Source organism: Ornithorhynchus anatinus, chromosome X1 (genome assembly GCF_004115215.2).
Source record: "Ornithorhynchus anatinus isolate Pmale09 chromosome X1, mOrnAna1.pri.v4, whole genome shotgun sequence".
Classification (NCBI taxonomy): Eukaryota; Metazoa; Chordata; class Mammalia; order Monotremata; family Ornithorhynchidae; genus Ornithorhynchus; species Ornithorhynchus anatinus.
The window spans coordinates 50,364,945-50,391,636 of NC_041749.1; the positions used below are offsets into that span (position 1 = coordinate 50,364,945).

General features: G+C 44.2%; 1 protein-coding gene across 1 annotated transcript in view; it reads left to right on the top strand.

The window, feature by feature from the left end:
- Window positions 1-26,692, top strand: part of GRIP2 (glutamate receptor interacting protein 2) — a 177,414-nt gene that overhangs the window by 131,956 nt on the left and 18,766 nt on the right. The window contains exons 20-24 of the mRNA XM_039910260.1: window positions 129-274; window positions 590-734; window positions 15,326-15,465; window positions 21,017-21,170; window positions 23,667-23,787. Coding sequence (XP_039766194.1) covers window positions 129-274; window positions 590-734; window positions 15,326-15,465; window positions 21,017-21,170; window positions 23,667-23,787 — 706 coding nt within the window. The remainder of the gene's footprint in view (window positions 1-128; window positions 275-589; window positions 735-15,325; window positions 15,466-21,016; window positions 21,171-23,666; window positions 23,788-26,692) is intronic.

Consider the following 26,692-nt stretch of genomic DNA (forward strand, 5'->3'; position numbering starts at 1 on the left):
ACATAGTGCAGACACAGAGGCTGTTCCTTGCTGTGCTGTCATACTTATTCTTTGCAACCTTTGAAAAAGGTCTAGAAGTGGGCCCTAATGGCTCATTCCTATTTTCTTTCTTTTCTCCCTATACCCAGAACTGGCACCCTGGAGCCCGGGGATAAGCTGTTAGCCATTGATAACATCCGACTTGACAACTGTTCCATGGAGGATGCGGTCCAGATTTTAAGGCAATGTGAAGATCTGGTGAAGCTGAAAATTAGGAAGGATGAAGATAACTCTGGTATAAAGCCCTGCTACTGCATGCTCCTGACCACACAAACCATAGACAATTCCCATAGGTGGCTCCCATGGACAGAGCAGATCAGTGTTTAGAATAGTGCTTGGCACATAGTAAGCACTTAACAAATGCCATTATTATTATTATTATTATTATTAATAACAAGTGGGTGTTTTCTCCCACTAAACCCAGTGTAGTAAAGCACGTATGTGCTTTAGAATTATTCCACTGAGCCTTGGAGGTTTCACTTCTCAAATTTGTGTGTTGCTCCTGATTTTCTACTTCTTGAATACTCGGATACCCCTTTGACTATTTCAGATGAGCAGGAAACAACAGGCGCCATCATCTACACTGTGGAGCTGAAGCGGTATGGGGGCCCATTGGGGATCACCATCTCAGGAACAGAGGAGCCTTTTGATCCAATTGTCATTTCGGGATTGACCAAGCGAGGACTGGCAGAAAGGTGAGGTCCAGAATTCACAGTGACAAAGAGCTATGGGTACAGCAAGATTCCAGGTTCATTATGGCTGTGGTTCTCCAAATCTCTGGTTGGAGGAAAGAGGGATGAAGTCTTACGGGCAGTATGCTGGAGTGGGGTTTCAGAGATGAGTTCCATTATGAGCTCTAGCCCTGGATTCTATATGACTTGGGTTCATTAACTGCTTCCTGGAGCTTTGAGTAATATGTAGTACAAATCATGTTTTCCTCTTACCTCCTGGAGTTATTATTGAGGGCTCTTGCTTATACCCTATGGCCAGGCAACTGGGGGGCTTTGGAATAATTGTTGGCATTACATCAACATAAAAGGTCACAACCTACAAATGCAAGTATGTAAAATTCATCCAGCTTTGAGTAAAGTTTATTTATGCTGACTGTTCAAACTTTGCCAGTCATTCCATCCAGTTTATCTGCTCCTCCTGCTCTGCTCAGGTACAAGCCTGGCCAGGGAAGGAGGAGGGCTAGCCCAAGCCAATTAATTGAGTAGGTTGCAGACCACTGCAGTAGCCTGCATTTGTTGCTCAAAGAAAACAGGTACATTCTCAGTTGTATCCGCAGGTGCTCTTGGCCCTTGGATAAAAGGAACTTGGAAAGGTCACAGGCACTTGGTTCATTCATCTAAATTCACTATTACCTGAATCTCAGTCCTAACTAGTTTGGACAATCAGAGTTGTTCCATGCTACACTTGAATCTACACCCCTTTGGGCGCTTGGTATTCACCCCCACTTTAGCCCCACAGCACTTATGTTCACATCTGTACTTTATTTATATTAATGTCTGTCTCCCCTTCTAGACTGTAAGCACCTTGTAGTCAGAGAATATGTCTACTAATTCTGTTGTATTCTTTGAAGCACTTAGTAAAGTGCTCTGCACACAGTTAAGTGCTTAGAAATACCACTGATTGATATTTTTAATACTCCTTGAGGCTAATTTTGGCTCACCCTTATGAGCATTTGTAGTTCCAGGGACCAATTTAAAAAACAAACAAACCAAAAAAAGCAGCTCTTGTTTCACCTGCAGGAAAGTAGAGCACCTAGAAGCCCACATCCTTAAGGAAGTCTTTTATCTGTCTGCCCTCCCTTAGCACCCCCCTCCCAAAAAAACTCCTCCATGAAGTTTTCTCAGATTAACCCTACCTAACTAGTAACTCAAATAGTTTCACTGATAACCTCATAGCACTTACATATATCTCTAGAAATGTTTAGATGGTTCTACAGTCTGTATTATGTCCTTTCTATGATTTCATACTTTTGTTATTTATGTTTTATGTGTAGGTTAATCACATTATCATCATCTGTTTAGCATTGAGTCTGTTCTTTCTAGCATTAAGGTCTTGAAGAGTACATTAGTGAATTGTGGTATTTATTGAGTAAGTACTATGTGAAAAGCACTGCAATAAGCACTGAGGTAGATGCAAAATAAAAGATCAGGAATAACCCCTGGCTCACCTCAAGGCTCACAATCTAGATGGGGTATAGAAAGATTTCCAAAGAACTACAAAAAGCAACAGGATAAACAAAGTAAGACAACAATGTGAAGACAAACAAAGCACTTGATATTCACCTCATCCTCAGCCCCACAACACTTAAGTACCTATCTGTAATTTCATGATTGAATTTAATGTCTGTCTCCCCCTCTAGACTGTAAGCACCTTGTGGGCAGGGATAATGTCTACCAGCTCTATTGTATTGTACTCTCCCAAGTGCTTAGTACAGTGCTCTGCACACAGTAAGTGCTCAATGAATACCACTGATTGATGAACAGTTTTTAGCAGTGGGAGCCCTCAGAGACCCTATCTCTCCAGGCTAACAGTCTTTAGCTACAAACCGTCTCAGTCTTTCCAGAATCCTAAAGGATGTGAGAGTAGTTTTACCCTCAGTCTATGTCCTGATCCTAGAGGCCTAGTCATAAGGGGGCTCTGAGCTACTGCATGTTCTAACTTTGGAACACCCCCCAGTGCCTATTGCAGGTTTTGTACTGTGTATGCTAAATTAGTACTATTGACTGGCTGACTGACTGACTGACAGTGGAAATTGGAGCATCTTTGTCAGGAAGCTTGTCTTTTTATCCCTGCTTCACACCTTTATGGGGATATTGTTGGGATGAATGTAACAACACCTTCATTATTTGGTGCAATCAATTCTCTAATAATGCAAAATTCTATTCTTGAAGAAGCTTACGTTAAGAGTGTTGCTGTAGAACACACACTAAGATAGACACTCCATACATGGGCATAAGTTTTTCTCCTGACATCCGCTTCACGTTCTATCCAGATAGATGTACATTTTAGGAAGAACATAACCTAATTGCCAACCTTTTTCTATCTCAAGTGTATAATGAAAACACACATTATGGGGCGACTGACTATTAGACAATTCAAAGTATCTCCTCCTGCTAAGTAATAAATGTTCCCAAGATGATGAGATTGTCTTTTAGGTGTTGCAATACGGCAATTCCCAAGGACCAACTATTTTGTAAAAGGCATTAAATGCTTTATCCCTTGAGCCATGGACTCTTAGGAATGTTTATTTTCTTCCAAGTGAATTAACCATTTTGAAAAGCACTGCTTTGCTTAAGAACAGAAGAGGGAAAGGATAAATGGAAAACAAGGTAACTTTTTCATTTCTCCACCCAATTCCGCCTTCTGCTTCCCCTCCCACTATTGGAAAATAACCAGGGATGCGCTCAGGAATTTTGGTGTCACAAAAGATCATGCATTTTTTTAGTTGATTTTTTTTCTCTTCAGAATTTCAAATTGATGAGATTTTACCACAGTGTTTTGGAGGCAGGTGGTCCATAAACACAGTACATTAGCAGTAGCAAATCCTAAACTGAAAATCACACCTCTTCCTTTTCTGGTTGCAACTTTTGTGTCTAATTCCAGGACGGCTTGGGGGGTATGGAAGGAGTTGGTATTATTTCCACTGATGTGTAATGGATATCCTTGTAGGTCAGGGTAAGAACTGGTTCCTATATTGCTGAGAGAGAGATGGTCGAGTCAACCCATGGACTGTAATAGAATTTGGAACTCATGTGTAAGTGCTCCACAGAGTTTTCTCTTGATTCTTTAACTGGGTTCTGCATCGCCACTAACCTTGCAATGGAACTCTAGCACTTTCTGCTGTGCATTGTTATGATGTACAGGGAGCTTCAGAAGAGTTCTGTTCGGATGGGCAGAAAACGTGTCTACCACTCTGTTGTATTCATTCATTCAGTCATCTTTACTGAGCGCTGTGTGCAGAGTACTGTACTGAGTGCTTGGGAAGTACAATTCAGCAACATATAGAGACAATTCCTTGCCCACAACGGGCTCACAGTCTAGAATGTATTGTACTTTAGAACAGTGGTCATCACATACTTTTTATTGCTGTATTGATTTCTGGCCCATTCATCCTTCCTTCTAGCTGTGAGCCTTTCTTAAAACTGTAATGGCTAAAGTCAAAGCCTTAGAGAAACAGTGTGGCTTAGTGGAAAGAGCATGGTCTTAGGAGTCAGAGGTCATGGGTTCTAATCTTGGCTCTGCCACCTGTCAGCTGTGTGACTTTGGGCAAGTCACTTAACTTCTCGGTGCCTCAGTGACCTCATCTATAAAATAGGGATTAAGACTGTGAGCCTCACATGGGACAACCTGATTACCCTGTATCTACCCCAATGCTTAGAACAGTGCTCAGCACATAGTAAGTGCTTAACAAATGCCAACATTATTATTATTATTAGAATTTTTTTCTTTCCTGCTTTTTTTGGAATAACAGACTGTAGACTCTAGACCCTAGTAATAGTCTGTAAGCTTGCTGTGGGCAAGGAATGTGTCTACCAATTCTGTTGTGTTGTACTCTTCCAAGTGCTTAATATAGTGCTCTGCACAGAATGACAGCTCAATGAATACCATTGATTGTTTTTTTTTTCCTTTTTAGATGAGAAAGATTTTAAAGTGTCAACTGATCAGTTCTAAGATGGGTTAACATTTGCAGGGAGAATTCAATTTCATCTTATTTTTTATATCTGTTTTCTCACACTTAATAATGGTATAATTTCTATCAACTCTGCCATTTTAGATGGTAAACTCCATGAGTGCAGAAATTACATCTCATTTCTTTTGTATGTTTTCTAAGAGCTTAATACAGTGCTCCAAACACAGTAAAGGCTCAGTAATAACTGCTGACACTGAAAAACTCTGAAGACACACATGAGAATGTAATCTTTTGGAAAAATATTCTCAGCCTAATGATTTTCAGTCCTGTGCTGAATTTATAACAGAGGCTCTAGTAGCAAAGTACCATCTCATTTGCTGATGTACAAGGAAGATTTTGTTGTGGCTAAGAAATTGTGTCATTTTTTCAAACTAGGATTAGGTTTCTCTTGTGCATCCTTAGCCATAGGCTGAACCCACGACTGATACCATCCAAATATAATTGATTTTGGTAGTAATTCTAAGTTGAGATGACTTCCCCTTTGGATTTGGTTTCTGCGGGTATCTCCAGAGATGAAGAAATCAGTTGATGTTTGCTTCAATTTACAAATGTAGTAGTGCTATATGAATACTTCTTTTTCAGAAATGAGCTACTACACCTATTATAATAATATAATAAGAAGAAGAACAGGAATGGTGGTGGTATTTGGTAAGCACTTACTATGTACCTAGCACAGGGGTGAATACAATACAATCAGTTCGGGTGCAATCCCTGTCCCTCATCGGGCTCACAGTCTTAGAAGAGAAAACAGGTATTTAATCCCCATTTTGCAAATTAAGAAACTGAGGCACAGAGAAGTGAAGTGACATGACCAAGCTCACACAGCAGACAAGTGGCAGAACTAGGATTAGAACCCAGGTCCTCCGACTCCCAAGACCATAATCCTTCCACTAAGAAACACTACTTTCTAGTAGTGATTTTGCAATTGACAGAGTCGATCAGAAAGTTTGTGATGTTTCTGACATCCAGGGTTCTTGAACGTGCAGGTCCCCCTTCCCATGCCATCCTTTCTCCCAATGTATCAGAAGAGGGTTAGTGGGTCAGAAGAAACAAAAACTATTTAAAAAGACTTGGTGATGCCTGGAATGTGCATTCAATCAATCAATCAATCAAGGGTATTTACTAATACTAACACTAATATAAATAATCACATAAAATATGTCTATGTACATGAGTGCTGTGGGGTTGAGGGTGGGGTACACTGTTCAGAAACAGAGAACTCCAGGGCCTCACCCCTCCAACTAATGAGGGGGTTGCAGGCTAAGCCTTAGCTTTGTCTGTTTCTGATGAATATCATCCTTTCTTTCCAGGCAAGTACAGCCACTTATTTGTTCTAGGACAGAAGGAAATTGTTCGAGCAGCTAAGAGAGATGACTTCTCTCTTTCTTTTTTTAATGGTATTTGTTAAGTACTTACTATGTGCCAGGCACTGTTCTAAGTGCTGGGGTAGATATAAGCTAATTAGGTTGGACACAGTCCATGTCCCTCATGGGTTCACAGTCTTAATCCCCATTTTACATAAGAGGTAACTGAGGCACAGAGAAGTTAAGCGACTTGCCCAAGGTCACACAGCAGACAAGTAGCAGAGTCAGGATTAAAACCCAGGTCCTTCTGACTCCAGGCCAAGTATCCACTAGGCCAAGCTGTTTCTCTTTCTGCCACTTCTCTGCCCCATCTCTGGGAAAGAGCTCCTGACTACAGTACCTCTAAAATCATAGGAACTTGGAGTGTGGGGTCCAGATGCAGTGAGCTTTTTCTCTCCGCCCCTTTCAGGAGTTGGGTTTGATTTCCTTTTTCCAGGAGTTATTTGCTGCTGATGGTTCTTTAGAAAATCAGTTGCATGGGGGAAGGCCAGCACAGTGAGAAACTGAATTCTGAGCTGCAGCTTCCACAAAGTGGAATAAAAGGCTTTGGAATAGAGCAGCTTAATGACAGAAAATGGAATCACTTAAAAATTTGGCGCTTGGACTCAAACAAATATATGGATGCTATCATCTCAGTGAATTATGATAGAGTACAGGTATACTACCTGGCTGCAAACTTTGGGCACGGGAAGAGAGTACTATTTTATTTATGATGCTTTTCCTCCTGCTGACACCAATCCCTCCCATCCACAATCCTTCTTATTTTAGGGATCAAGAGAGAGTTCAGGGCATAGGTGCCAACTCCTTTTGGTCAAGGTGCAGGGGTGGGGAGGCACCATTTATCCCATAGTATTAGCACCAAGAGGGTGATGCCATTTCTCTCCCCCAACAGCTTCACCTTCTGCTTCCTATTTTTTTTTTGGTATTTGTTAAGCGCTTACTATGTGCAGAGCACTGTTCTAAGCGCTGGGGTAGACACAGGAATCAGAAGTGGCTGCTACCCCCACCACAATTTCTCTCACCCTTAACCGGGCTCTGGGACCAAACTGGGCACTCCTCCTCTTCCCCCGTCCCCCCCGCCCTACCCCTTCTGGGAAGCTCCTTGAATGAGTTGTTCACTTGCCTCATCCCTGGTCTATTTAGACAGTCTAGGGTATCCTTTGGGCACAAAATTGGGAATAGAACTCTTGGTCTGCCTTTGCCACATTAACAGATTCTGTACTACTTCATGATTCAAGGTCACCAGCTCCACTGATGCTTGTGCATTAGCTGCAGTGGTTGGAAACTTCAGGCTGGGAAGTGATAGACTGCCTCTCTGTGCAGTTAATGCTGACACAGCAGCTCCAAGATCCTGACCCCACCTTATCCCTTGGAGAATCATCTGGGATGCCTAAAACAGGACTTCTGATTACTGGAGCCACTGGAGCCCAGCCCTGGAAGCTGACAAAATCAAAGTGCTGACAGAAGCAGCCGTGATGACTGGATGACAGGCTGTGTGATGAATTTCATGTTCCTCTCCCTTTCATCCTCATCTTCTCCTCCATTTCTCATTGTTCCCTTTTCTTTTGTTTTATATGGTATTTGTTAAGTGCTTACTTTGTGCCAGGAATTGTAGTAAATGCTGGGGTATTCATTGAGTGCTTACAACATGCAGACCTCTATACTAAGCACTTGGGAGAATACAGGACAACATAGTTGACAATCATGTTCCCTGCCCACAACGAGTTTACAGACTAGATACAAGAGAGTCAGGTTGGACCCAGTCCCTGACCCACATAGGGCTCACAGCCTTAATCCTCATTTTACAGAGGAAGAAACTGAGGCACAAAAAAATTAAGTGATATGCCCAAGGTCACACAGCAGACAAGTGGAAGATCCAGGATTAGAACCCAGGTCCTCTGACTTCCAGGCCCACCACAATCTTTCCACTAGGCCACACTGCCTCCTTTTTCTCCTCATCCTCCTCCCCCAGACCTTCTGTTCCCTTTCACTCTTCTTTTTTCCCTTTTGCCCCCTCTCCCCACTTTTCCTTCCCCCATTCCTCTCGATGCTCTCCAACACTCTTCCCCCAGTTCAGCCCTGCTCTCGAAATGAAAAGTTGGCATCTTCTGCTGAGGTATTGCTCCCTCAATGCCAGCTGATTTAAGCTGGACAGGTCTGCTCTTTGAGGGCAAGGATCATATATACCTACTTTATTATAGGCTCACAGTAAGCACTCCATAAATACCATTGTTTGATTGACTGACTGGCACCCCAGTGCAGGGCAATCTGATGTTCTGCAGAGGCTTTTCTGTCCATTTACTGTGATCATGGAGTTCAGGTCAGTCCTGACTTACCTGAGCCACATCTGTGATTGATGGATAACTCCCTACTTAAACTCCTTGTCCCACGCCTTCTCCATCCCTTGCCCTTAATGACCTGGCCACGAACTTTATTGTGAAAATTTAAACCATCAGGTGTGATTTCCCTAAAATCTTCCATGCTCCTCTCTGGACCCTCCCTCCTCCTGCCCCTTCTGCAAATCTCCCATCTTTCTCGGAAGTATCTCAAGAGGAGATCTCCTGCCTCCTCTCAAAATCCCCAATCCACCCCTTACACCTGTGCCTTCTACCTCATCCCTTCTCACCTTATCAAAGCACTTGCCCCCTCTCTTTTTCCCTCCCTGACTGCCATATTCAACTGTTCACTCTCCAGTAAAAGTGGGGCTTTTTCCCCACTGCTTTCACATATGTTCATGTCACCCCATCCTAAAAAAAACCCCTCCATCGAGTTATCACCCCATCTCCCTCCTACCATTCCTCTCTAAACTCCTCAAATGAGCTGTCTACACCCACTGTCTCCAATTCCTCTCCTCCAAATCTCTTTTTGAACCCCTCCAATCTGGCTTCTGCTCGCCCTTCACTCCACAGAAACTGCAGTCTTTGACCCCCATCTAATTTAGAGAAGCAGCGTGGCTCAGTAGAAAGAGCACGGGCTTTGGAGTCAGAGGTCATGGGTTCAAATCCAAGCTCGGCCACTTGTCAGCTGTGTGACTTTGGGCAAGTCGCTTAACTTCTCGGTGCCTCAGTTACCTCATCTGTAAAATGGGGATTAAGACTGTGAGCCCCACGTGGGGACAACCTGATTCCCTTGTGTCTACCCCAGCGCTTAGAACGGTGCTCGGCACATAGTAAGCGTTTAACAAATACCAACATTATTTTCTCAACTCGTCATGCCCCATTTAGCCTCCATACCCACTACTCTCCCTTGATGACCAAATAGACATTCTCAACACCGCCCTCTCTACTGAACTCAACTCACTCGCTCCCCTTATCCCTTCACCGATCTTGTACCACTAACCCACAGCCCTTGATTGCCCACACAGTCCACCTCCTTCACTCTTTTGCTAGAGGCAAAGAGTGCTGCAACCCAGCACTCACTCCTCTAATGCCAGCCTACTCACTGTACCTCCATCCTGTCAATCTCACCACCAATCTCTCATCCAGGTCCTGCCTCTCTGGCCTGGAACATCCTCTCTCTTCATATCTGACAGACGATCATTCTCCCCCCCTTCAAAACCTCACTGAAAGCACAGCTGCTCCAGGAGTACTTATAATAATTCCAGTACTTGTTAAGCACTGTACTAAGGTGCTGGGGTGGATACAAGCATACAAGTCCCTGTCCCACGTGGGGCTTACAGTCTCAATCTCCATTTTACAGATGAGGTAACTGAGGCCCAGAGAAGTGAAGCGACTAGCCCGAGGTCACACAGCAGAAGAGTGGCAGAGCCAGCATTAGAACTCATGACTCCCGGCTCATGCTGTATCCACTACTCCATGCTGCTTATCCGATTAAGCCCTCATTTACTCTTCTCCCACTTCCTTCTGTTTCACCTTTGAATTTGGATTTGCAGCCTTTATTCACCCCTCCCTCAGCCCTTCAGCACTAATGTATGTACTTACGTACTTATGTACATAGCCATAATCTATTCGTTTATCTATTAGTGTCTGTCTCCCCCTCTAGCCTGTAAGCTCTCTGTGGGCTGGGAATGTGTCTACCCACCCTGCTATATTGTACTCTACCAAATGCTCAGTATAGTGCTCTGCACATAGTAAGTGCTCAATGAATATGATTGATTGATTGATAGGGGAAGCAGCATGGCTAGGGGAAGCAGCGTGGCTCAGTGGAAAGAGTCTGGGCTTGGGAGTCAGAGGTCATGGGTTCGAATCCCGACTCTGCCACTTGTCAGCTGTGTGACTGTGGGCAAGTCACCTAACTTCTCTGTGCCTCAGTTCCCTCATCTGTAAAATGGGGATTAAGACTGTGAGCCTCACGGGGGACAACCTGTTTACCTTGTATCTACCCCAGCTCTTAGAACAGTGCTCTGCACATAGTAAGCACTTAACAAATACCAAGATTATTATTGATTGACCGATTGACTGACTGGGTAGCGCTGCTACCAACTACCACCGGGTGGCCTGGAATAGAGACTTATCCCCAGCTCTTTTGAGACTGCATCTTTATTTAGGAAAATCATGAGAAACAATGTGGCCTAGTGGAAAGATCACAGCCTGGGATTCAGATGTCTTGAGTTCTAATCTCAGTTCTGCCACTTGTCCGCTGTGTGGCCTTGGACGAGTCACTTAACTTCTTCATGCCTCAGTTTCCTTATCTGTAAAACAGAGATTAAATCCTGCTCCCTCCTCCTTATACTGTGAGTCCCGTGTGGGACAGGAACCGTGTCCAACCTGATTATCTTGTATCCCGGTGCTTAGGACAAAGTGACAAATAAGTACCATACCAAAAGCAAACTCATATGCTGGCCATGGTTCGAGCTGTTTAATTTACCCTGTATGGGGGCGTAGGAATCAGGTTTCCACAAAATATTAATTCAGGACTTAGGTTGGCCATTAATATGCAGCATAGAAGTTAGCCAAAACAGCAGTATATTTGAAAAGTGGAATTTTAAAGTAAAATCCTGTTTCAAAAAGTCTCTTCCTAATGTTGGTAACTTTGCAGAAGGATTAACTATTCCCTCCCACAGGACCTGGGCACTTCCCTGCAGTGGTTCTGTTTGTTCTGCTACTCTGTTTTCCCCACTCATCACAGCCCTTCTCTTGGAACTCCAGTTTCCAGACTCGCTCTCTCTAGGTCCCTCCCTCAAGACGTCTGGCTAACAGCTGAGCTCTGCTGCCAATCCTCAGGATTGCGTGATCCCACCTCAACTTAAGATGGTCAGGGACTTCTTTTCCCCCAGATAGCTGCCTCCTCCTCCTTCTTTCCCTAATCCTTCCCCATACGTGATTGTTTTCCAAATGGTGCCACAAGAAAAGTTATGGACACTTGATATAGATGATTTCACTTTGGGAAGGAAGAATTCAATGTGAGTGACTTCCTGTTTCAGAAACCTCTGAGTGTGCTTCTCCTCTATCTCCAGGTGTGGGATAACTTAGCTTGATTGGCACAGAAGGATGAAGGGGTGCTGACTGGTTAAAAAAGCAATTTACCATATATGCTGGCAAGTAGAGAGAGAGCTGGTAAATAGAGGTTTTAATGGGATTGATAGATTCAGTGTGAATATCTGCATGAGTTGGATGGGTTTTAAAATATTTTTTTCCCCTATATCTACCCGGAAAAAGATTAAGCACCTAACTAACATTAGCAGTGGAAACCAAACCAAGAGTAAAAGAGCCATGTACCACCGATCCTGCTGCTGAGCCCATCCCAGAAGCTACAGTTTTAGGTAGGATCAGGTCCCATCACCTCGATTCCCCAAATTGTGTCCCAAAAAGCTCCCACTTTTGGCTAGGGTGTTGGGCGGTGAACATCTCAGCCTCAGTGGTCATGATGGTGGCAACAGCTACCAAAGGGAAGAAGAAAAAGGAGGAGGGGGAAGAAGAGAAGGAGGAGAGGGCTGAATGGACTGGCTGTTTTCCATTGCTCAAATTTACTTACGACTGTTAGTCAAGCATCTCCCAAGAACAGAAGTCATTAACTTGAAAGTTCTCAAATTCTAGAATGTCTTTATTCTGGGTGCTGGCAGGAGTTCAGACATATATTTGCTTCTGAGTATTCGACAACTATCAACTCTCACAAGGAAACGTCCCTCTGGAATTTAAAGAAACATATCTTCCCATGACTTCGAGTGGTCCAGTGGTGCCATCTAGTGGTAGTGCCTAGAGGTTAATTGCAATAGACATATGAGCTTGGAAAAATACTTTTCAGTCGAGCTTTTTCCCCATAAAATGCCGTCTTAATTTACTGTGAGATCATTTGGCGGCCTGATGAAGGTTTTCAAACTGATAAAATCCGTTAGGGGTTCTAATTTTGTTTACACCGGGTCATTCATTCATTCATTCAATAGTATTTATTGAGCGCTTACTATGTGCAGAGCACTGTACTAAGCGCTTGGGATGAACAGGTCGGCAACAGATAGAGACAGTCCCTGCCGTTTGACGGGCTTACAGTCTAATCGGGGGAGATGGACAGACAAGAACAATGGCGATAAATAGAGTCGAGGGGAAGAACATCTCGTAAAAACAATGGCAACTAAATAGAATCAAGGTGATGTACAATTCATTAACAAAATAAATAGGGTAATGGAAATATATACAGTTGAGCGGAGGAGTACAGTGCTGTGGGGAGGGGAAGGGAGAGGTGGAGGAGCAGAGGGAAAGGGGGAAAAGAGGGTTTAGCTGCAGAGAGGTGAAGGGGGGGTGGTAGAGGGAGTAGAGGGAGAAGGGAGCTCAGTCTGGGAAGGCCTCTTGGAGAAGGTGAGTTTTAAGTAGGGTTTTGAAGAGGGGAAGAGAATCAGTTTGGCGGAGGTGAGGAGGGAGGGCGTTCCAGGAACGCGGGAGGACGTGGCCCAGGGGTCGACGGCGGGATAGGCGAGACCGAGGGACAGTGAGGAGGTGGGCGGCAGAGGAGCGGAGCGTGCGGGGTGGGTGGTAGAAAGAGAGAAGGGAGGAGAGGTAGGAAGGGGGCAAGGTGATGTAGAGCCTTGAAGCCTAGAGTGAGGAGTTTTTGTTTGGAGCGGAGGTTGACCGTGATTAAGCCATGTGATGGAGGATGTCTGATGTGCTGTTTGATGTTGGGCCAAGCAAAGAAGTCAGGAGTCTAAGTAAGCTAGCATCAGAAGGGAACTTTGAAATTACCCACCATGACCTAGAGCAGATGAGATCCAGTTTGAAGAAAAACAATGTTTATAGTATCTGAACGAGTTGCAGAACAATTTGAGTCTTTGCCCAGGGATTCAAGATACTGAACAGCAGGAGAAAGAGTGTTTTGATTTTTGCCTCTTGGTGATCTCTATGTGTAATTGGAGTTAATTTATGTGTCGTCTACTGGATTTTGGGTCTGACCTCGCTTTGATTCCCCTCCCCAACTTCCCAAGGAACTGAAGCTCTTGGCTGGTCTGTGAATTGGGTAACCATAAAACAAGGATTCTTCGTTCTTGTGGACTATTTAGGAGATCATAGAGAAATAAAATGGAATTGGCTAGATTACCCAGAGATAATTGCATCCAGTATGCATTTTTACTTCACAGTGGATAGCCATCTGACCTGAGCCCACACACTGAAAACTTACAAGTTGGTCTTAGTCCAAGGCCAACATCCAGAAAGGATGTTCACCTACATGCCAACCCATTTGATCCACTTCATGACTTTACCATATAATTGGAGAACCTATAAGAAGAGACTGGCTGAAGTTAGGACTGCATTAAGAGAAGTCAAAACCTGGACTGGATCGTCTAGTGGGGTACCTCTTCACATGATCCTCGATGATGTCATTACAGTCCCTCCAGCTACTCTGGCTCCAGGTTCCCCCTTTCAACCCCCTTCTCAGCCACCCCCCCTCCATAGAATCACCTGGAAAAGGGGCTGCATGTTCATTCATTCTTTCAATCCTATTATTGAGCAATTACTGTATGCAGAGCTACTGTGTACTAAGCCCTTGAGAGAGTACAGTACAACAATAAACAGACACATTCTCTGCCCACAATGAGCTCCCACACAAACAATTGTTAAATCTTCACGCTTAAACATCAAACACACTTTTGCCTTTTATATTCACTATCAGCTAAATCACCTTTCCCAATCAGGGAATGAAGATAAATGTTAATGCACTAACTGAGGCTGAGGCAGGAGATTTTGAAAAAAAACTCCTGGGGACAAGCTGACACCTCTCTGGAACTGCTCCATGCCCTGCAATTTAAAGTGCACTGCCCTCTTGAAAATCCAGGACACAGGGGTCCAAGCTTCCTTGTCAGCAGGTGTTTTGAGAAGAACACCACCTTCATAATGCCCCAGCTATGTTGGCAAGGTCAATAAGGGCCAAGATTTGCAGGGGATTGACCAAGGCCCTGGTAAACCAGAGGCCCTGGGTTTAAGCCTTTTGAACCCCTGCATTAATCCAGCCTTGGCTTTAACCCATCCCCTTTCTCAATTAACCTTCCTTCTGGACCTGGGAGAAAGGTGCAGAAGGAGGAATTTAGTTAGAGTTGTTTAATAACACAGCAAGTTCCTGACAGAAATGGTAACATGTTCTTCCCTGGAGATGGTAAAAAATAAAAATTTATCTATTAGTCAGGATGATTGAGATGAGCTACCTGTAGTCTAGGACATGGAATTGCTGGCTTTGAGAAGGTTCCTTTCTCTCTAGGAGTCTTTAATTCAAACTCCTTTTGTTCATATTCATTAATCATTCAACATCATTTTTTTGTTAACCTGAGTATGGTTTGAATCTCACCCAGATCTTTTGTTATGTGTCTAAACTGGAATTAAGATGAAACTAGAGAAGAAGTCCCTAGAAGAGATTAATTAATTAATTAATTCATTCATTCATCATATTTATTGAGCACTTTACTGTGTGCAGAGCACTGTACTAAGCACTTGGAAAGTACAATTTGGCAACAATTAGAGAAAATCCCTACCCAACAATGGGCTCACAGGGATAAGATCAGAGGATTTCAAGTTTTGCAGATGGGAATCCTAGGTCCCAAAGAAATGATTCCCAATTTAATACAACCCTCACTCTCCTCTACTACCCTGAACATCCTGCCTTCCTCTTTCCCCTCCACCCAAAAAAGAGGCTTACCAGGAGATGCCTCCTTGCTATTTGGACCCCTCCAACCATAAATCTAGCCACTGTGAAGTGTGAGAGGTGGCACATAATCCCTTTGACTCTAGAGAAAAATAGTTCTGCCGGCATCTAATTTGTTGTTTTTGTGCTATTTCTCTAGGACTGGAGCCATCCATGTGGGTGACCGCATATTAGCCATTAACAATGTGAGTCTTAAGGGCAAACCCCTAAGTGAAGCCATCCACCTTCTCCAGATGGCTGGGGAAACTGTTACTCTGAAGATCAAGAAACAAATGGAAAGTGAGTACTGTGGTTTTCCATCTGAGGAGGAGGAACTCGGGCATATTTGAACAGTGGTGTAGTGGTTCAATCATTAGGGAGGATATGATTGTTTCCTTCTGACTTGGACCTGGACCTTTTGGGGGAGATGAGGTCCTACTAAGAGCATATGACACATATAGGAAATAACATAGAGTCTCTAGGAAGTAGACTTTATAGCAAGGGAGAAAATGGAAACGTAGGCAGGAGATCTGGGTACTGATTCTGGATCTTCCACTTGCATGCTATATGATCTTGGAAACATCACCTACCCTCTCTGTGCATCAGCGGTCTCATCTGTAAAATGGGGATGATGATTCATATCCCATTTTTGTCTTTCAGCGATGTGGTAAGAATGAATGATACCTATATACAAATTGCTCTGGATCCCTGGAAGAAGGCACTATGTAAATTTAATTTATTATTAATACTTTATGAACTGAAAACCTACTCTTTCCAAATAGCCCTTTAGGCCCCTTGACTGTCATGTCTTCAGTTCAGTGTGTAAATGGCTAAAATGTTTTATAGTTCTCCTGCCACTGCGGGGTAGCATGGGCAAAAAGGAGATGAAGTCCTATTTGTTTAATTTTTGTTCCACTTAGGAAGGGTTTGCATGAGAAAACACGCAGGAGCCTATTTCATCAGAGCTATTGTGAGTTATTCAGCTGCACACATATTTACCTCTCCCATGATGAGCAGAGCATATGGGATTTTCAATAGCTGGTTTCCTTTATCTGGAGACCCTCTTTTTCTGCATGAGCACCCTCAAGCAAATTCAGGGAAAACAAACTCTGTGTTTTGATTGTAGGGGGATCTTATCCCAAAAAGTCAGGAAGTCTGAGTGAAGTGAGTGATCCAGAAGAAGAACTGACTGACTCTCAGAAAACGAGTAAACGCTCCGAGATCTATTCCACCACACTGCCCAGCATAGACAGTGCTATGGAATCTTGGGATGGGTCAGGCATTGATGGGATCTATGGGAGCCAAGGTAAACCCAGTAGAGTTGTGCTGTCTGACTGTGGATGTGCTGAGTGAGTATTGACACCAACTGCCACCTGAAACTTGAACTGATCCACCACCTCCCTTTTTTCTAGTGTCTCTACTTAGTATTGGCTGGGAGGAGGGTCAGCTAAAGGAACATCTCACATGAGCTGATTCTGGCTGATGTCAGAGGCTGAAATGTCAACATGCCGGTCATGGAAAAAGGGATTTGCTAGAGATCTATGAGACTTCCACCTAACATTTGGGTGAAATCTAAGACAATATTCTAGAATATACTGATTCGTAGAGACCTGGTTGGTTGTATCTCTTTCTTCTCTCTTGTTTGGATTTCCTCTGAGTCCCTAGATAAGGCTGTCCCTCTCTGCCAGCTCTGCTGTGGCACCTTCATCCCAACTGCTAGCAGTCTCTACCTGGGGGACCTGTCTGAATAGGCACATGAGCCAAAGACTTCCTGTAGAACTTGATCGCCAGGTAGACAAGCAGCCTACAAAGAAAAAGCTCTGGTCAGAGCCCATAGCTCTGGAGGCCAGAAGTTGCAAGAACAGATCTCTGGAGAGTCTGAGAAAGCTGCTTTCCGGAGCTCTGGCCAGAAATCGTAAAAAATTTTCGTTGCTCTCCCACTCTATTGCCACCCCTTCTTTGAACCATCCTTCAAATAGTTTAAACATCACTGTGAAATATCCATTATCCCCTAGCCAGTTCATACTTAAACCCCACATAGCATGTTCAGAACATCTGCTTTTTATTTGCCAGCCCAAATTGCATTGTTCCCTGCAGGTCTGGCTTTGGAAACCAAACAGTGCTGGACTCTTTATCTTTGAAACCTTTGTTTCTTCCCTAAGCTGGAGAGAAACAAAGTGACCTTGACAGTTTCAAAGAATGGCATTGTCTACAGGCATTTCCACTGCTCCACTGTTTCAGAAGGGGGCCTACCTCTACCTCTCTACCTCTTCCTTTTGCTTTACCAGGGCAGCCATGCTAGTGGGTGACTTTGTTTCTTTCTTGGAAAGGCTAATCTAATTTCTCCAAAACATAAGTGAGTGGAAACACAGGGGAGGGTGGGGAATGTTGTTTCCTCTGCAGATAGCAATTAATGACCCATGTCTGTTAGGCAGATACAAATTGATCAAGTCCCACCTAGGGCTCACAGTCTAAGTAGGAGGGAGACCAGGTATTTACTCCTCATTTTACAGATAAAGAAACGGAGTCACAGAGAAGTAGAGTGACTTTCCCGAGGTCAGACAGCAGACAAATGACAGAGCCAGGATTAGCTCCTAGGTCTGTGCTTTATCCACTAGGCCATCCAGTTTTTTGGGTTTTTTTTCATCACATCTGTTAAGCACTTACTACTTGTCAAACACTGATCCAGGCACTGAGGTAGGTAGAAATTAATTAGGTCAGACAAAGTCCCTATCCTGAAAGGGGCTCACAGTCTAAGTAGGAGGGACCACAGCTATCCCCATTTTGCAGTTGAGGAAAGTGAGGCACAGAGAAATGAAATGACTTGCCCAAGGTCACACAGCAAGCAATTGGCAGAGCTGGGATTAGAACCTAGATCCTTCTGACTCCCAGGCCCATGCTCTTTCCACCACATCACACCACTTCTCCACTGTTTTCAAGACCTTCATGGCACAAGCAGGACTGTGACTGAAGAGTTTCTCTCTGGAATTTGTACTTTTTCTATGCTTTGTTCTTCAGGGGAAAATTGCTGGCCATGAATTCCCCTGCTTGCCTCCTCTCTTACTTTTAGGAATGGAGGTTCTCTGCTTTGTGTAGACTTTATTTGGGGCCTGGACAGGCTCTCTCCTTATTCTATGCAGAATCTGTTTGAACCTCAGCTCTGGTTATAGGAGACACCTCCTGGCAGGTGTAGGCAGGTGAGATGGGTGAGTGAAGGAAGGGAAATCTTGCCAGGCCTCTCCCATCTCATTTTGGTGAGATGGAGGTCTCTAACCTTCAGACAGAAACAATCAGTGGTAATGGGTTTTTGCAGTTCTGGTCCTTGTCTGGAGAGAACTGAGCCTCAACTCATTAGACTCACAGGCCCACTCAAGTGGCAATCTGGGGACCGGAGGGTTTTCACATTGCTGCTTCAGTTATTCTCACTTCAGTGGACAACTTCGCTTTCCTCATCTGTACAAAGGGGATGACTGAGGAGACCACACGGAGCCCTTATGGAGCAGTAGGGAGAATAATGAGTTCAACTCGGTTGTCACAGTAGCCACAAAAAGTCTGTGTGAGAGGCAGAGGTAAAGCTCAATGGCCTCCCATGGGTGCAGAGTGAATGTCCTCCATGTTGGAAGTTGTCTCCAGACCTTGATCTGTTGAGTGCCTCCCATCCCAAGCTGTCATCGGCTGTAAAATCACCTCCTCCAAGAGGCCTTCCCAGACTGAGCTCCTCTTCCCCCTCTACTCCCTCTGCCATCCCCCCTTTACCTCTCCGCAGCTAAAGCCTCATTTTCCCCTTTTCCCTCTGCTCCTCCACCTCTCCCTCCCCATCCCCACAGCACTGTACCCGTCCGCTCAACTGTATATATTTTCGTTACCCTATTTATTTTGTTAATGAATTGTACATCGCCTTGATTCTATTTAGTTGCCATTGTTTTTAGGAGATGTTCTTCCCCTTGACGCTGTTTAGTGCCATTGTTCTTGTCTGTCCGTCTCCCCCGATTAGACTGTAAGCCCGTCAAACGGCAGGGACTGTCTCTATCTGTTGCCGACTTGTTCATCCCAAGCGCTTAGTACAGTGCTCTGCACATAGTAAGCGCTCAGTAAATACTATTGAATGAATGAATGAATGAATCATCCAGTCAACACTTCCGGAAGAATGTTCGACTCTCCAACAGCCACTCTGTAAAAGCTGCTGCCGGAAAATACATGCATACTACTTTTCCACTACTGTCTCCCTGAGCTTCTGGATCTGGTAAAGAGTTGCCGTGAATGTGATTGTTTTTTACTTCACCAATAATGAAATATTGATCAATCAATCACTTTTATTTATTGAGCGCTTATGGTGTGTAGAGTACCGTACTAAGTGTTTTGGGAGAGTACAATATATAACAGAGGTTGTAGACATGTTCTTTGCTCACAAGACGCTTACGCTGTAGAGGGGGAGACAGACATTAATATAAATAAATTACGGATATATACGTAAGTATGTGTGGCTGAGGGAACATTGAGTAAAGGGTGCAAGCCTGAGCAGTGAGGGTAACGCAGCAGGGAGTGGGAGAAGAGGAAATGAGGGCTTAGTCAGGGAAGGCCATTTGGAGGAGATGTGATTTTGATAAGGCTTCGATGGTGGGGAGTGTTAACATCTGTTCAGCATGAAGTGGGAGGGAGTTCCAGGGAAGATGCAGGATGTGGGTGAGGGGTCAGTGGCGAGATAGACGAGACTGAGGTACAGTGAGTAGATTGGCATTAGAGGAGTGAAATGTGTGGGCTGGGTTGTAGCAGGAAATCCGGGAGGAAAGGTAGGAGAGGGGAAGGTGATTGAGTGCTTTAAAGTCTATGGTAAGGAGTTTCTGGTTGATGTGGAAGTGGATGGGCAATCACTGGAGGTTCTTGGGAAGTGGGGAACTATGGACTGAACGGTTTTGTAGAAAAATGATCTGAGCAGCAGAGTGCTCCAACTTGCCCTACCTATCAGGACCTAGTCCTACAGGAAAAGCGGGCTTTGAGAAACAAGATGAACCACTGACTAAAAGTGGAAGAAAAGAAAAACTTTTCTTAGACAGGCACTCCGTGCACTGCAGATCTTAATAAGGGTTGTTTGATGATGATGGCTTTTAAAGAGGAGGTTGCCTTAAAGGTAACCATTTGTGCTGGGGAAAGCTTGCAGTTAATGGAGAGATCAATCGGGGTTGGTTTGCTCAAAAGGAGTACCCAGCTTCATCAGATCCTACGGTATAATGCAGAAGCGACTTCAATGCTTCCATTTTCCCAGGCCTAGAATCTTAGTTCCTTGGGTTTTCCATTTCCTTTTGGCAGCCTCCCTCGGCAGTCAAAGGGGAAAGAAAAGCTTCCCTGTAACGAAAGTGGTAAAGTAGCATCCTCCTGTAGTCTCCCCGAAGACCTGCAGGAGGCACAACAGCTCTCAACTTCTCTGGCGAGGGAAATAGGAGGAGGATGAAGGAAAGGCCATGCAAATAAGCTCGTGCCCCGATTCCCGAGGCGGGAAAGAAACAGGACTGGCCTGAAAGAAATAAGGTAGAGGACAAGTATCCATACCTCTACAGGACTAATACCACTTGAGAGCCCTGATGCCCATTCTATTAAACAAATCGCTAGGGATACTGGTAAGAGGAGGAAAGTCTATGGAATGGTTGTAGATGTGTAAACATCTGTGATGGCTGGGAGAGTGTTTGAGCCCGGCTGCAAGGTTGCCTATGAAGGCCTTTGACTCCCAGAAGCACAAATGTCCCAAAACCATTCAAATAGGAGGAAGAAAGCCAGATGCAACTCATGCTAGGTGTGTGTCATGCCATCGTGCTGATTTTACAAGCTTTCTGTCTCTCCTCTGCTTCCTCTGCAGGTTCTTATGTGCCTCAGGCAGTTGGCATCACCTTACACCCCAGTGAATGGAGGTCCAGTAGGCCGAAGAGCAGTCCTCCCCCGGGGGAGCCGAGAAAAACTTATCCCTATCCAGATGGGGGCTTCAGTGAAGATGAATGGGACAAACCCACTAGGTCTGTAGGAGCTGGGGGAAGAGATCCCAAGAGAAAATGGAGTTCTGTTTTCTTTGGTTGGCAAGAGCGAGGGCTCTGGGTGGGGATGTTTCATGTTCAATTCTTTTCCTAGATCAAATTTAGTGGATATTCCATAGCATAGGGAGTGGGTAGAAGAGGTCAGCCTGTGTGGGTTTTGTTTTGGGCCAGGGTGTGAGTGCTTTTTACATCCCAGATGTTGGCCAATCTCTGGGTAAGGTGCCACCCACCTATCCCTTGATGAACATCATCCACAAAGATGCAAAGAGAAAGACTCATCTCCCCTGGGAGGAACCAAGAGAGTCAGCCTGGCTGCAGAGCAGGATTTCCAAAGTGTAGCACTGAGTCAAGAAGAAACAATCTTCCTCAGAGAAGGGCTGCTAATCAAGCAGGGGTACTTGTCTGGGCTCCGGTCGTGGTACTTGGCTGGAAATAAAACTGGGGAAAAGTAAGATAAATACCCCTATGTTGTTTCCTCACTGCTGTTGGCCAGAGAGCTGGAGTCATGTGTGCAGCTGCGAGGTTCTGCTGAGTGGGGAGTTAGTGTCCAAAAATAGCCAGGGAAGTATGAGCAAAGGAAAGGGAGATGGGATCCACCCTGCTTATTGTGGCTCTGTCCTCTGAGATGTCCCTTGGCTCAGGACTACTCCCCCAAGAGTGCAAAAGTGCAAGAGTGCGCTATCCCCTCTCTACACTGTGACTCTCCCTTCCCCCAGATGGTGAGTCCGTTGTAAGCAGGGAACGTGTCTACCAACTCTGTTGCATTGTACTTTCCCAAGTGCTTAGTACAGTGCTAGCCACACAGTAAGTGCTCGATAAATACAATTGATTGATTGCAAAAGCCCTGAGCTAGGTTGAGATCTATGCCCAGCCCCACCCTTTAGTTCCCCTTCCCTTCCTCCCCCTCCCAATGCTTTTACAGTCCCGAGAGTTTTGTTTTGTTTTTTATTTTATCCTTGTCCGTCTAAAGGAACACCCTTTGGACATTTCCTGACATTGAAAAAAGTGAGTTTAATTGTCTAGAGAGAAAGCCTCTGAGCCTATGCAGTAATACAAGAGCTAATACTGGACCTAGTGAGGGCAAAATGGGTCACTCACAAGGCAGTGCTGACAGGATGGCAACAGATAACTGAGACAGATTCCTAACCTCTGTTGACTGAAACTTTGAATAGGAAAATATCAATTAGACGTGGTGTCATTCTGAGGTGGATTTGGGTTTCTCCAGGTGTTTCAGAAGTCTGGGAAACTAACATTTAAAATTGGTGTGTTGGCCCCCAAAGGAATTACCCTACCAACTCCCTTCAGTCAGTGTACAGAATCTCTTCTGTCCTGTAACTCAAAGAAAATGTCTGTCAAAATGATTTTCAAAGGGACAAGAGAGGGGAGAAGAGAAGGAAAAGGATATAAGGGGCTGGTCTGGAGAACTGAGTACTTGTGGGTTTTTTGGTGGAGTGAAATTTGGCCTGTGGTGCACTAGCTGGGAGTGAAAGAGGCAATCCCTGATGTTCCAAAGACACCAGGCCAAATGTCCATGTGACACAAACAGAGAGTAAGAACTAGTTTTTAGTTCTTTTCCCATGGCGATTGCTTTCTTGGATGGGTCCCATATTAAATGGTGGGCACTTCAATCAGTGGAAGGAGACATTGGGTTGGCAAAGACTCTTTTCAAGTCACAAATTTCCTAAGCCACTTCAGAGGCTTAGCTGTCAAAGATATCAGAGTGCTGATAAAGCTTCTTGCTTTAAGTGAACCCAGTGCCTGCAGCAGATTTAGGAAATTTCAAAGATGTGCTTTCTGTAGTACTTGGGGCCTAAACTCTGGCAAGGGAACATTAAGGGCCATTGTCCTTCACTTCCTAACTAGCGCTCATTGGAAATAGGGAATGTAACATCTAGGTACACTTGCATAGCCAGCTGCTTAAGCAATATTGGAATATGCTTGTGTGTCTAGGTAAAAGCCACCATTTTATATTACATCCTTTACATTACTGATTCCCAGAGATCTAATGTATTTATCATTTTTCTCACCATGTCTGTTATCCTCTGTGTTTTTCTCTCTCTTCTCAGGTGTTCTGTGTCTCAGATCTGAGCACTGTCTCATCCGCCTTTGTACTAACAGTCTTTGAGGCTCCTGATTTACCCATAATGCATCCTTTTCCTTTCACTTCTCTATTTCACCAAAACGTCTTCCTAAGCCTACAGTATTCCTTCAGGCATATTTTTTTTTCTTTATTGTTTCGAACTTGAAATTGCTACACCAACTTAATCCTTCTTCTGCAGGGCTGGCTGCCCTGTTAGTAAGTGCATGGAGGTTTTATATTTGGGACTCTCTTGCCTGATGCAAAGCTCATGTTGTTTGCTTTTGTATATGAAGACTCTTCAAGTCTCTGCTTAACTGGTGAGCCCCTTGATGTAGCCTTTTTGGCTTCCACCTACCCCAGAAGAGTGATGACAATCTTTGATTCCTACGTTACAACAGATTTCCCAGCCGCCAAAATGGCCTGGAGACCACTCACGAGGACAATTTTTGGCGTGTTTTTGGAGAAGCTTTGGAGGACTTGGAAACATGTGGCCAGTCTGAGCTTTTGAGGGAGATTGAGGTAAATCTCTTTCCAATTCAGAACTGTATGTATTGCCTGTTCGGTTCTCATCCTAAAGAAGACTAAATTTCAAAAGCTTTGCACTCAAGGAGGTGGGGTGTGCGTGTGTGTGTGTGTGTGTGTGTGTGTGTGTGTGTGTGTGTATGTGAGAGAGCCATTTTTCAAATTTCACAAAATACTTGAATTTTAAAGAAGGAACAACAAATCTGACTTGGAAGTAAGTTTTATGTCACTCTCCACAGACTTTCTAAACAGCACCTTACAAAATGAGTTGTTATTTTACCTAGGGTGGCATAGGGTGCACATATATGGTGGATCTATATATCAGGTTAATTACCAATATTATCCCCCAGATGCATCATTTCCCCCCACTTTCTAAAGGGGGCCTGGCCACAAGATCCTCTGATCTAGCAATTCTTGATCAAGCTACAATCTGGTGACCTCCAGAAACTCCACTGCCTGGTCAAGGAGCAGTGACTCTCATAATTCATTGGGGCATTTTCCTACTCTGATGTCAAAAACAAGGGACTTTAGCTCGTTGTGGGCAAGAATGTGTCTATCTGTTGTTATATTGTACTTTCCCAAGCGCTTAGTACAGCACTTACACAGCAAGAACTCAATAAATTTAATTGAATGAATGAATGAATGAATATCGTTAAGTGAATATTTGCCCATTATAGAACTGGTCCCAAGAATTCATTTTAGGAAAGGTAGACATCCCTTTCCCATTTGTGTTTCTCATGGATATGATGATTTGGGACCTACAAGCTGTTACAGATGCACAGCTAAGGATATAGCTGGCCATGACCCGTAGGAATAACAAATAGGCTTCATGTGTTTGCATGGCAATGGATTGTTCCACTAAAGGACTTGTTATAATCCATCAACTAAACTAGTTCTGAAATGGGAAGAAAAAAACAAAAACATGGAAGTTTCTTGGGTGCTGTGACGTATGTGGTACCTGAGTCGATTACTTGGTTAATTGGGAAGTTTTAGCCTCAGACCATGAGAAATCCTAGATCCTTGCCCTATATGCAGCACTGGGTCCTTTGATCAAGCCCAATTCTCTTCTAGCACTTAATACAGTGCTCTGTAAAGAGGAAGTGTGTAAGTAATAAATACTATTGTTACTAGAGGATTACTGTCTCCCTAGGTAAAAATGCATGAAAGAATTTAATGATTTAACTAGCAAAGTAGTCTGGGCCTTCCAGTTCAGTCTCCTTGAAGACCTCAAAAATCAGTTGACTTGGAATTGTTTAGTTCAGGTACACCTGGGAATAACACCCAAATCAACTGCAGCTTAGAACAGAGGATTGCTTTCCTTGAGTTGAGGCTTCATAAAGATCACAACACCAAGAGGCAGTCTGGAAAACAGAAGCAGATATTGAATGGGACTAATGCATCACCATAGCAAGCAACGATCTTTATGTGAACACATGCAGAGGGGAGTGTTGGTGTTTATGAATATGTTTATGCATTAATCCACACACACAGTAAATTTCATTATCTGGCTGTGGTTCATCCTGGTTGTCAGTTATTTATGCACTATCCTCTGCTATGGGGGTTTGAGGGGAGGGCAGCGGTCATCGCCGGCCGAAAAGAGAAGTTTTTGGTCTCTGTTGCAGTAGTCATGAAATTGAACAGGGCCTGTAATAATAATGATGATAATACTAATAATAATAATGATAGTATTTGTTAAGCACTTTCTATGTGCCAAGCACTGTTCTGAGCATTGGAGTAGATACAAGGCAATCAGGTTGTCCCATGTGGGGCTCACAGTCTTAATCCCCATTTTACAGATGAGGTAACTGAGGCCCAGAGAAGTGAAGTGACTTGCCCAGGGTCACACAGCAGACAAGTGGCAGAGCTGGGATTAGAACCCAACACTTTCTGACTACCAGGCCCATGCTCTATCCACTACGTCATGCTGCTTCTCAATGAGTATGGTTTGGGATAAATCAAGCCTTGGAATATCTCTGGGCCTGGGATGTCCAGACCTGCTCGAAGCAGCAGTGCTTGCAGGAAAGGTTGGAGATTTTTTAGCTTGGACACATCACTGCCCCATTTTTCCCGACTCTCCACCCCTGACTCCCAGTGGGAAGGTGGGAATCCCCCCTCCCAATTGCCTGCACAGCTACTGTGTTTTCTCACTGTGGAGTGAGTCATGGGGGATGGATGAACAGCCAATCAGGAGCAAAGGTTTTGAAGATCTGTGCAGTGACATTTGGCAGTTTCTTAACTCTAACTCACCACCTGGGAGATGGATATGGTGACACATAAATCCTAAAGCTAACGTCCTCCCCATAAGACTTATTTTGGGAATATCAATGGTATTCAGTTTGCTTGTTCACTTGAACCAGAGGTTGAACTGGTTAGTCAAGAGTTTATGTTAAAATGGGGGTTGGGTGGGGGGGAGAGAGATAGAGAAGCAGCGTGGCTCAGTGGAAAGAGCACGGGCTTGGGAGCCAGAGGTTATGGGTTCGAATCCCGACTCTGCCACTTGTCAGCTGTGTGACTGTGGGCAAGTCACTTAACTTCTCAGTGCCTCAGTTTCCTCATCTGTAAAATGGGGATTAAGATATGAGCTCCTGTGGGACAACCTGATTACCCTGTATCTACCTCAGTGCTTAGAACAGTGCTCTGCACATAGTAAATGCTTAACAAATACCAACATTATTATTATTATTATATAGTTTTCAGAATCCTTCAGGCTGAAGTTTCTCCACATCTGCACGAGTCTCCCAAGTGGGTGGGGAGTGAGATCAGGCAGGAGGTTAACAGTCAGTCATTTCCCCATTATCAAATTCCCATTCCTCTGCACCTCCTTCCACCATTTGTCCTGTCCCTGTCCCTCAGTGTTAATTTTATCCTGAAAAATATTGTTTATGTTTTATAAAGTGCAATA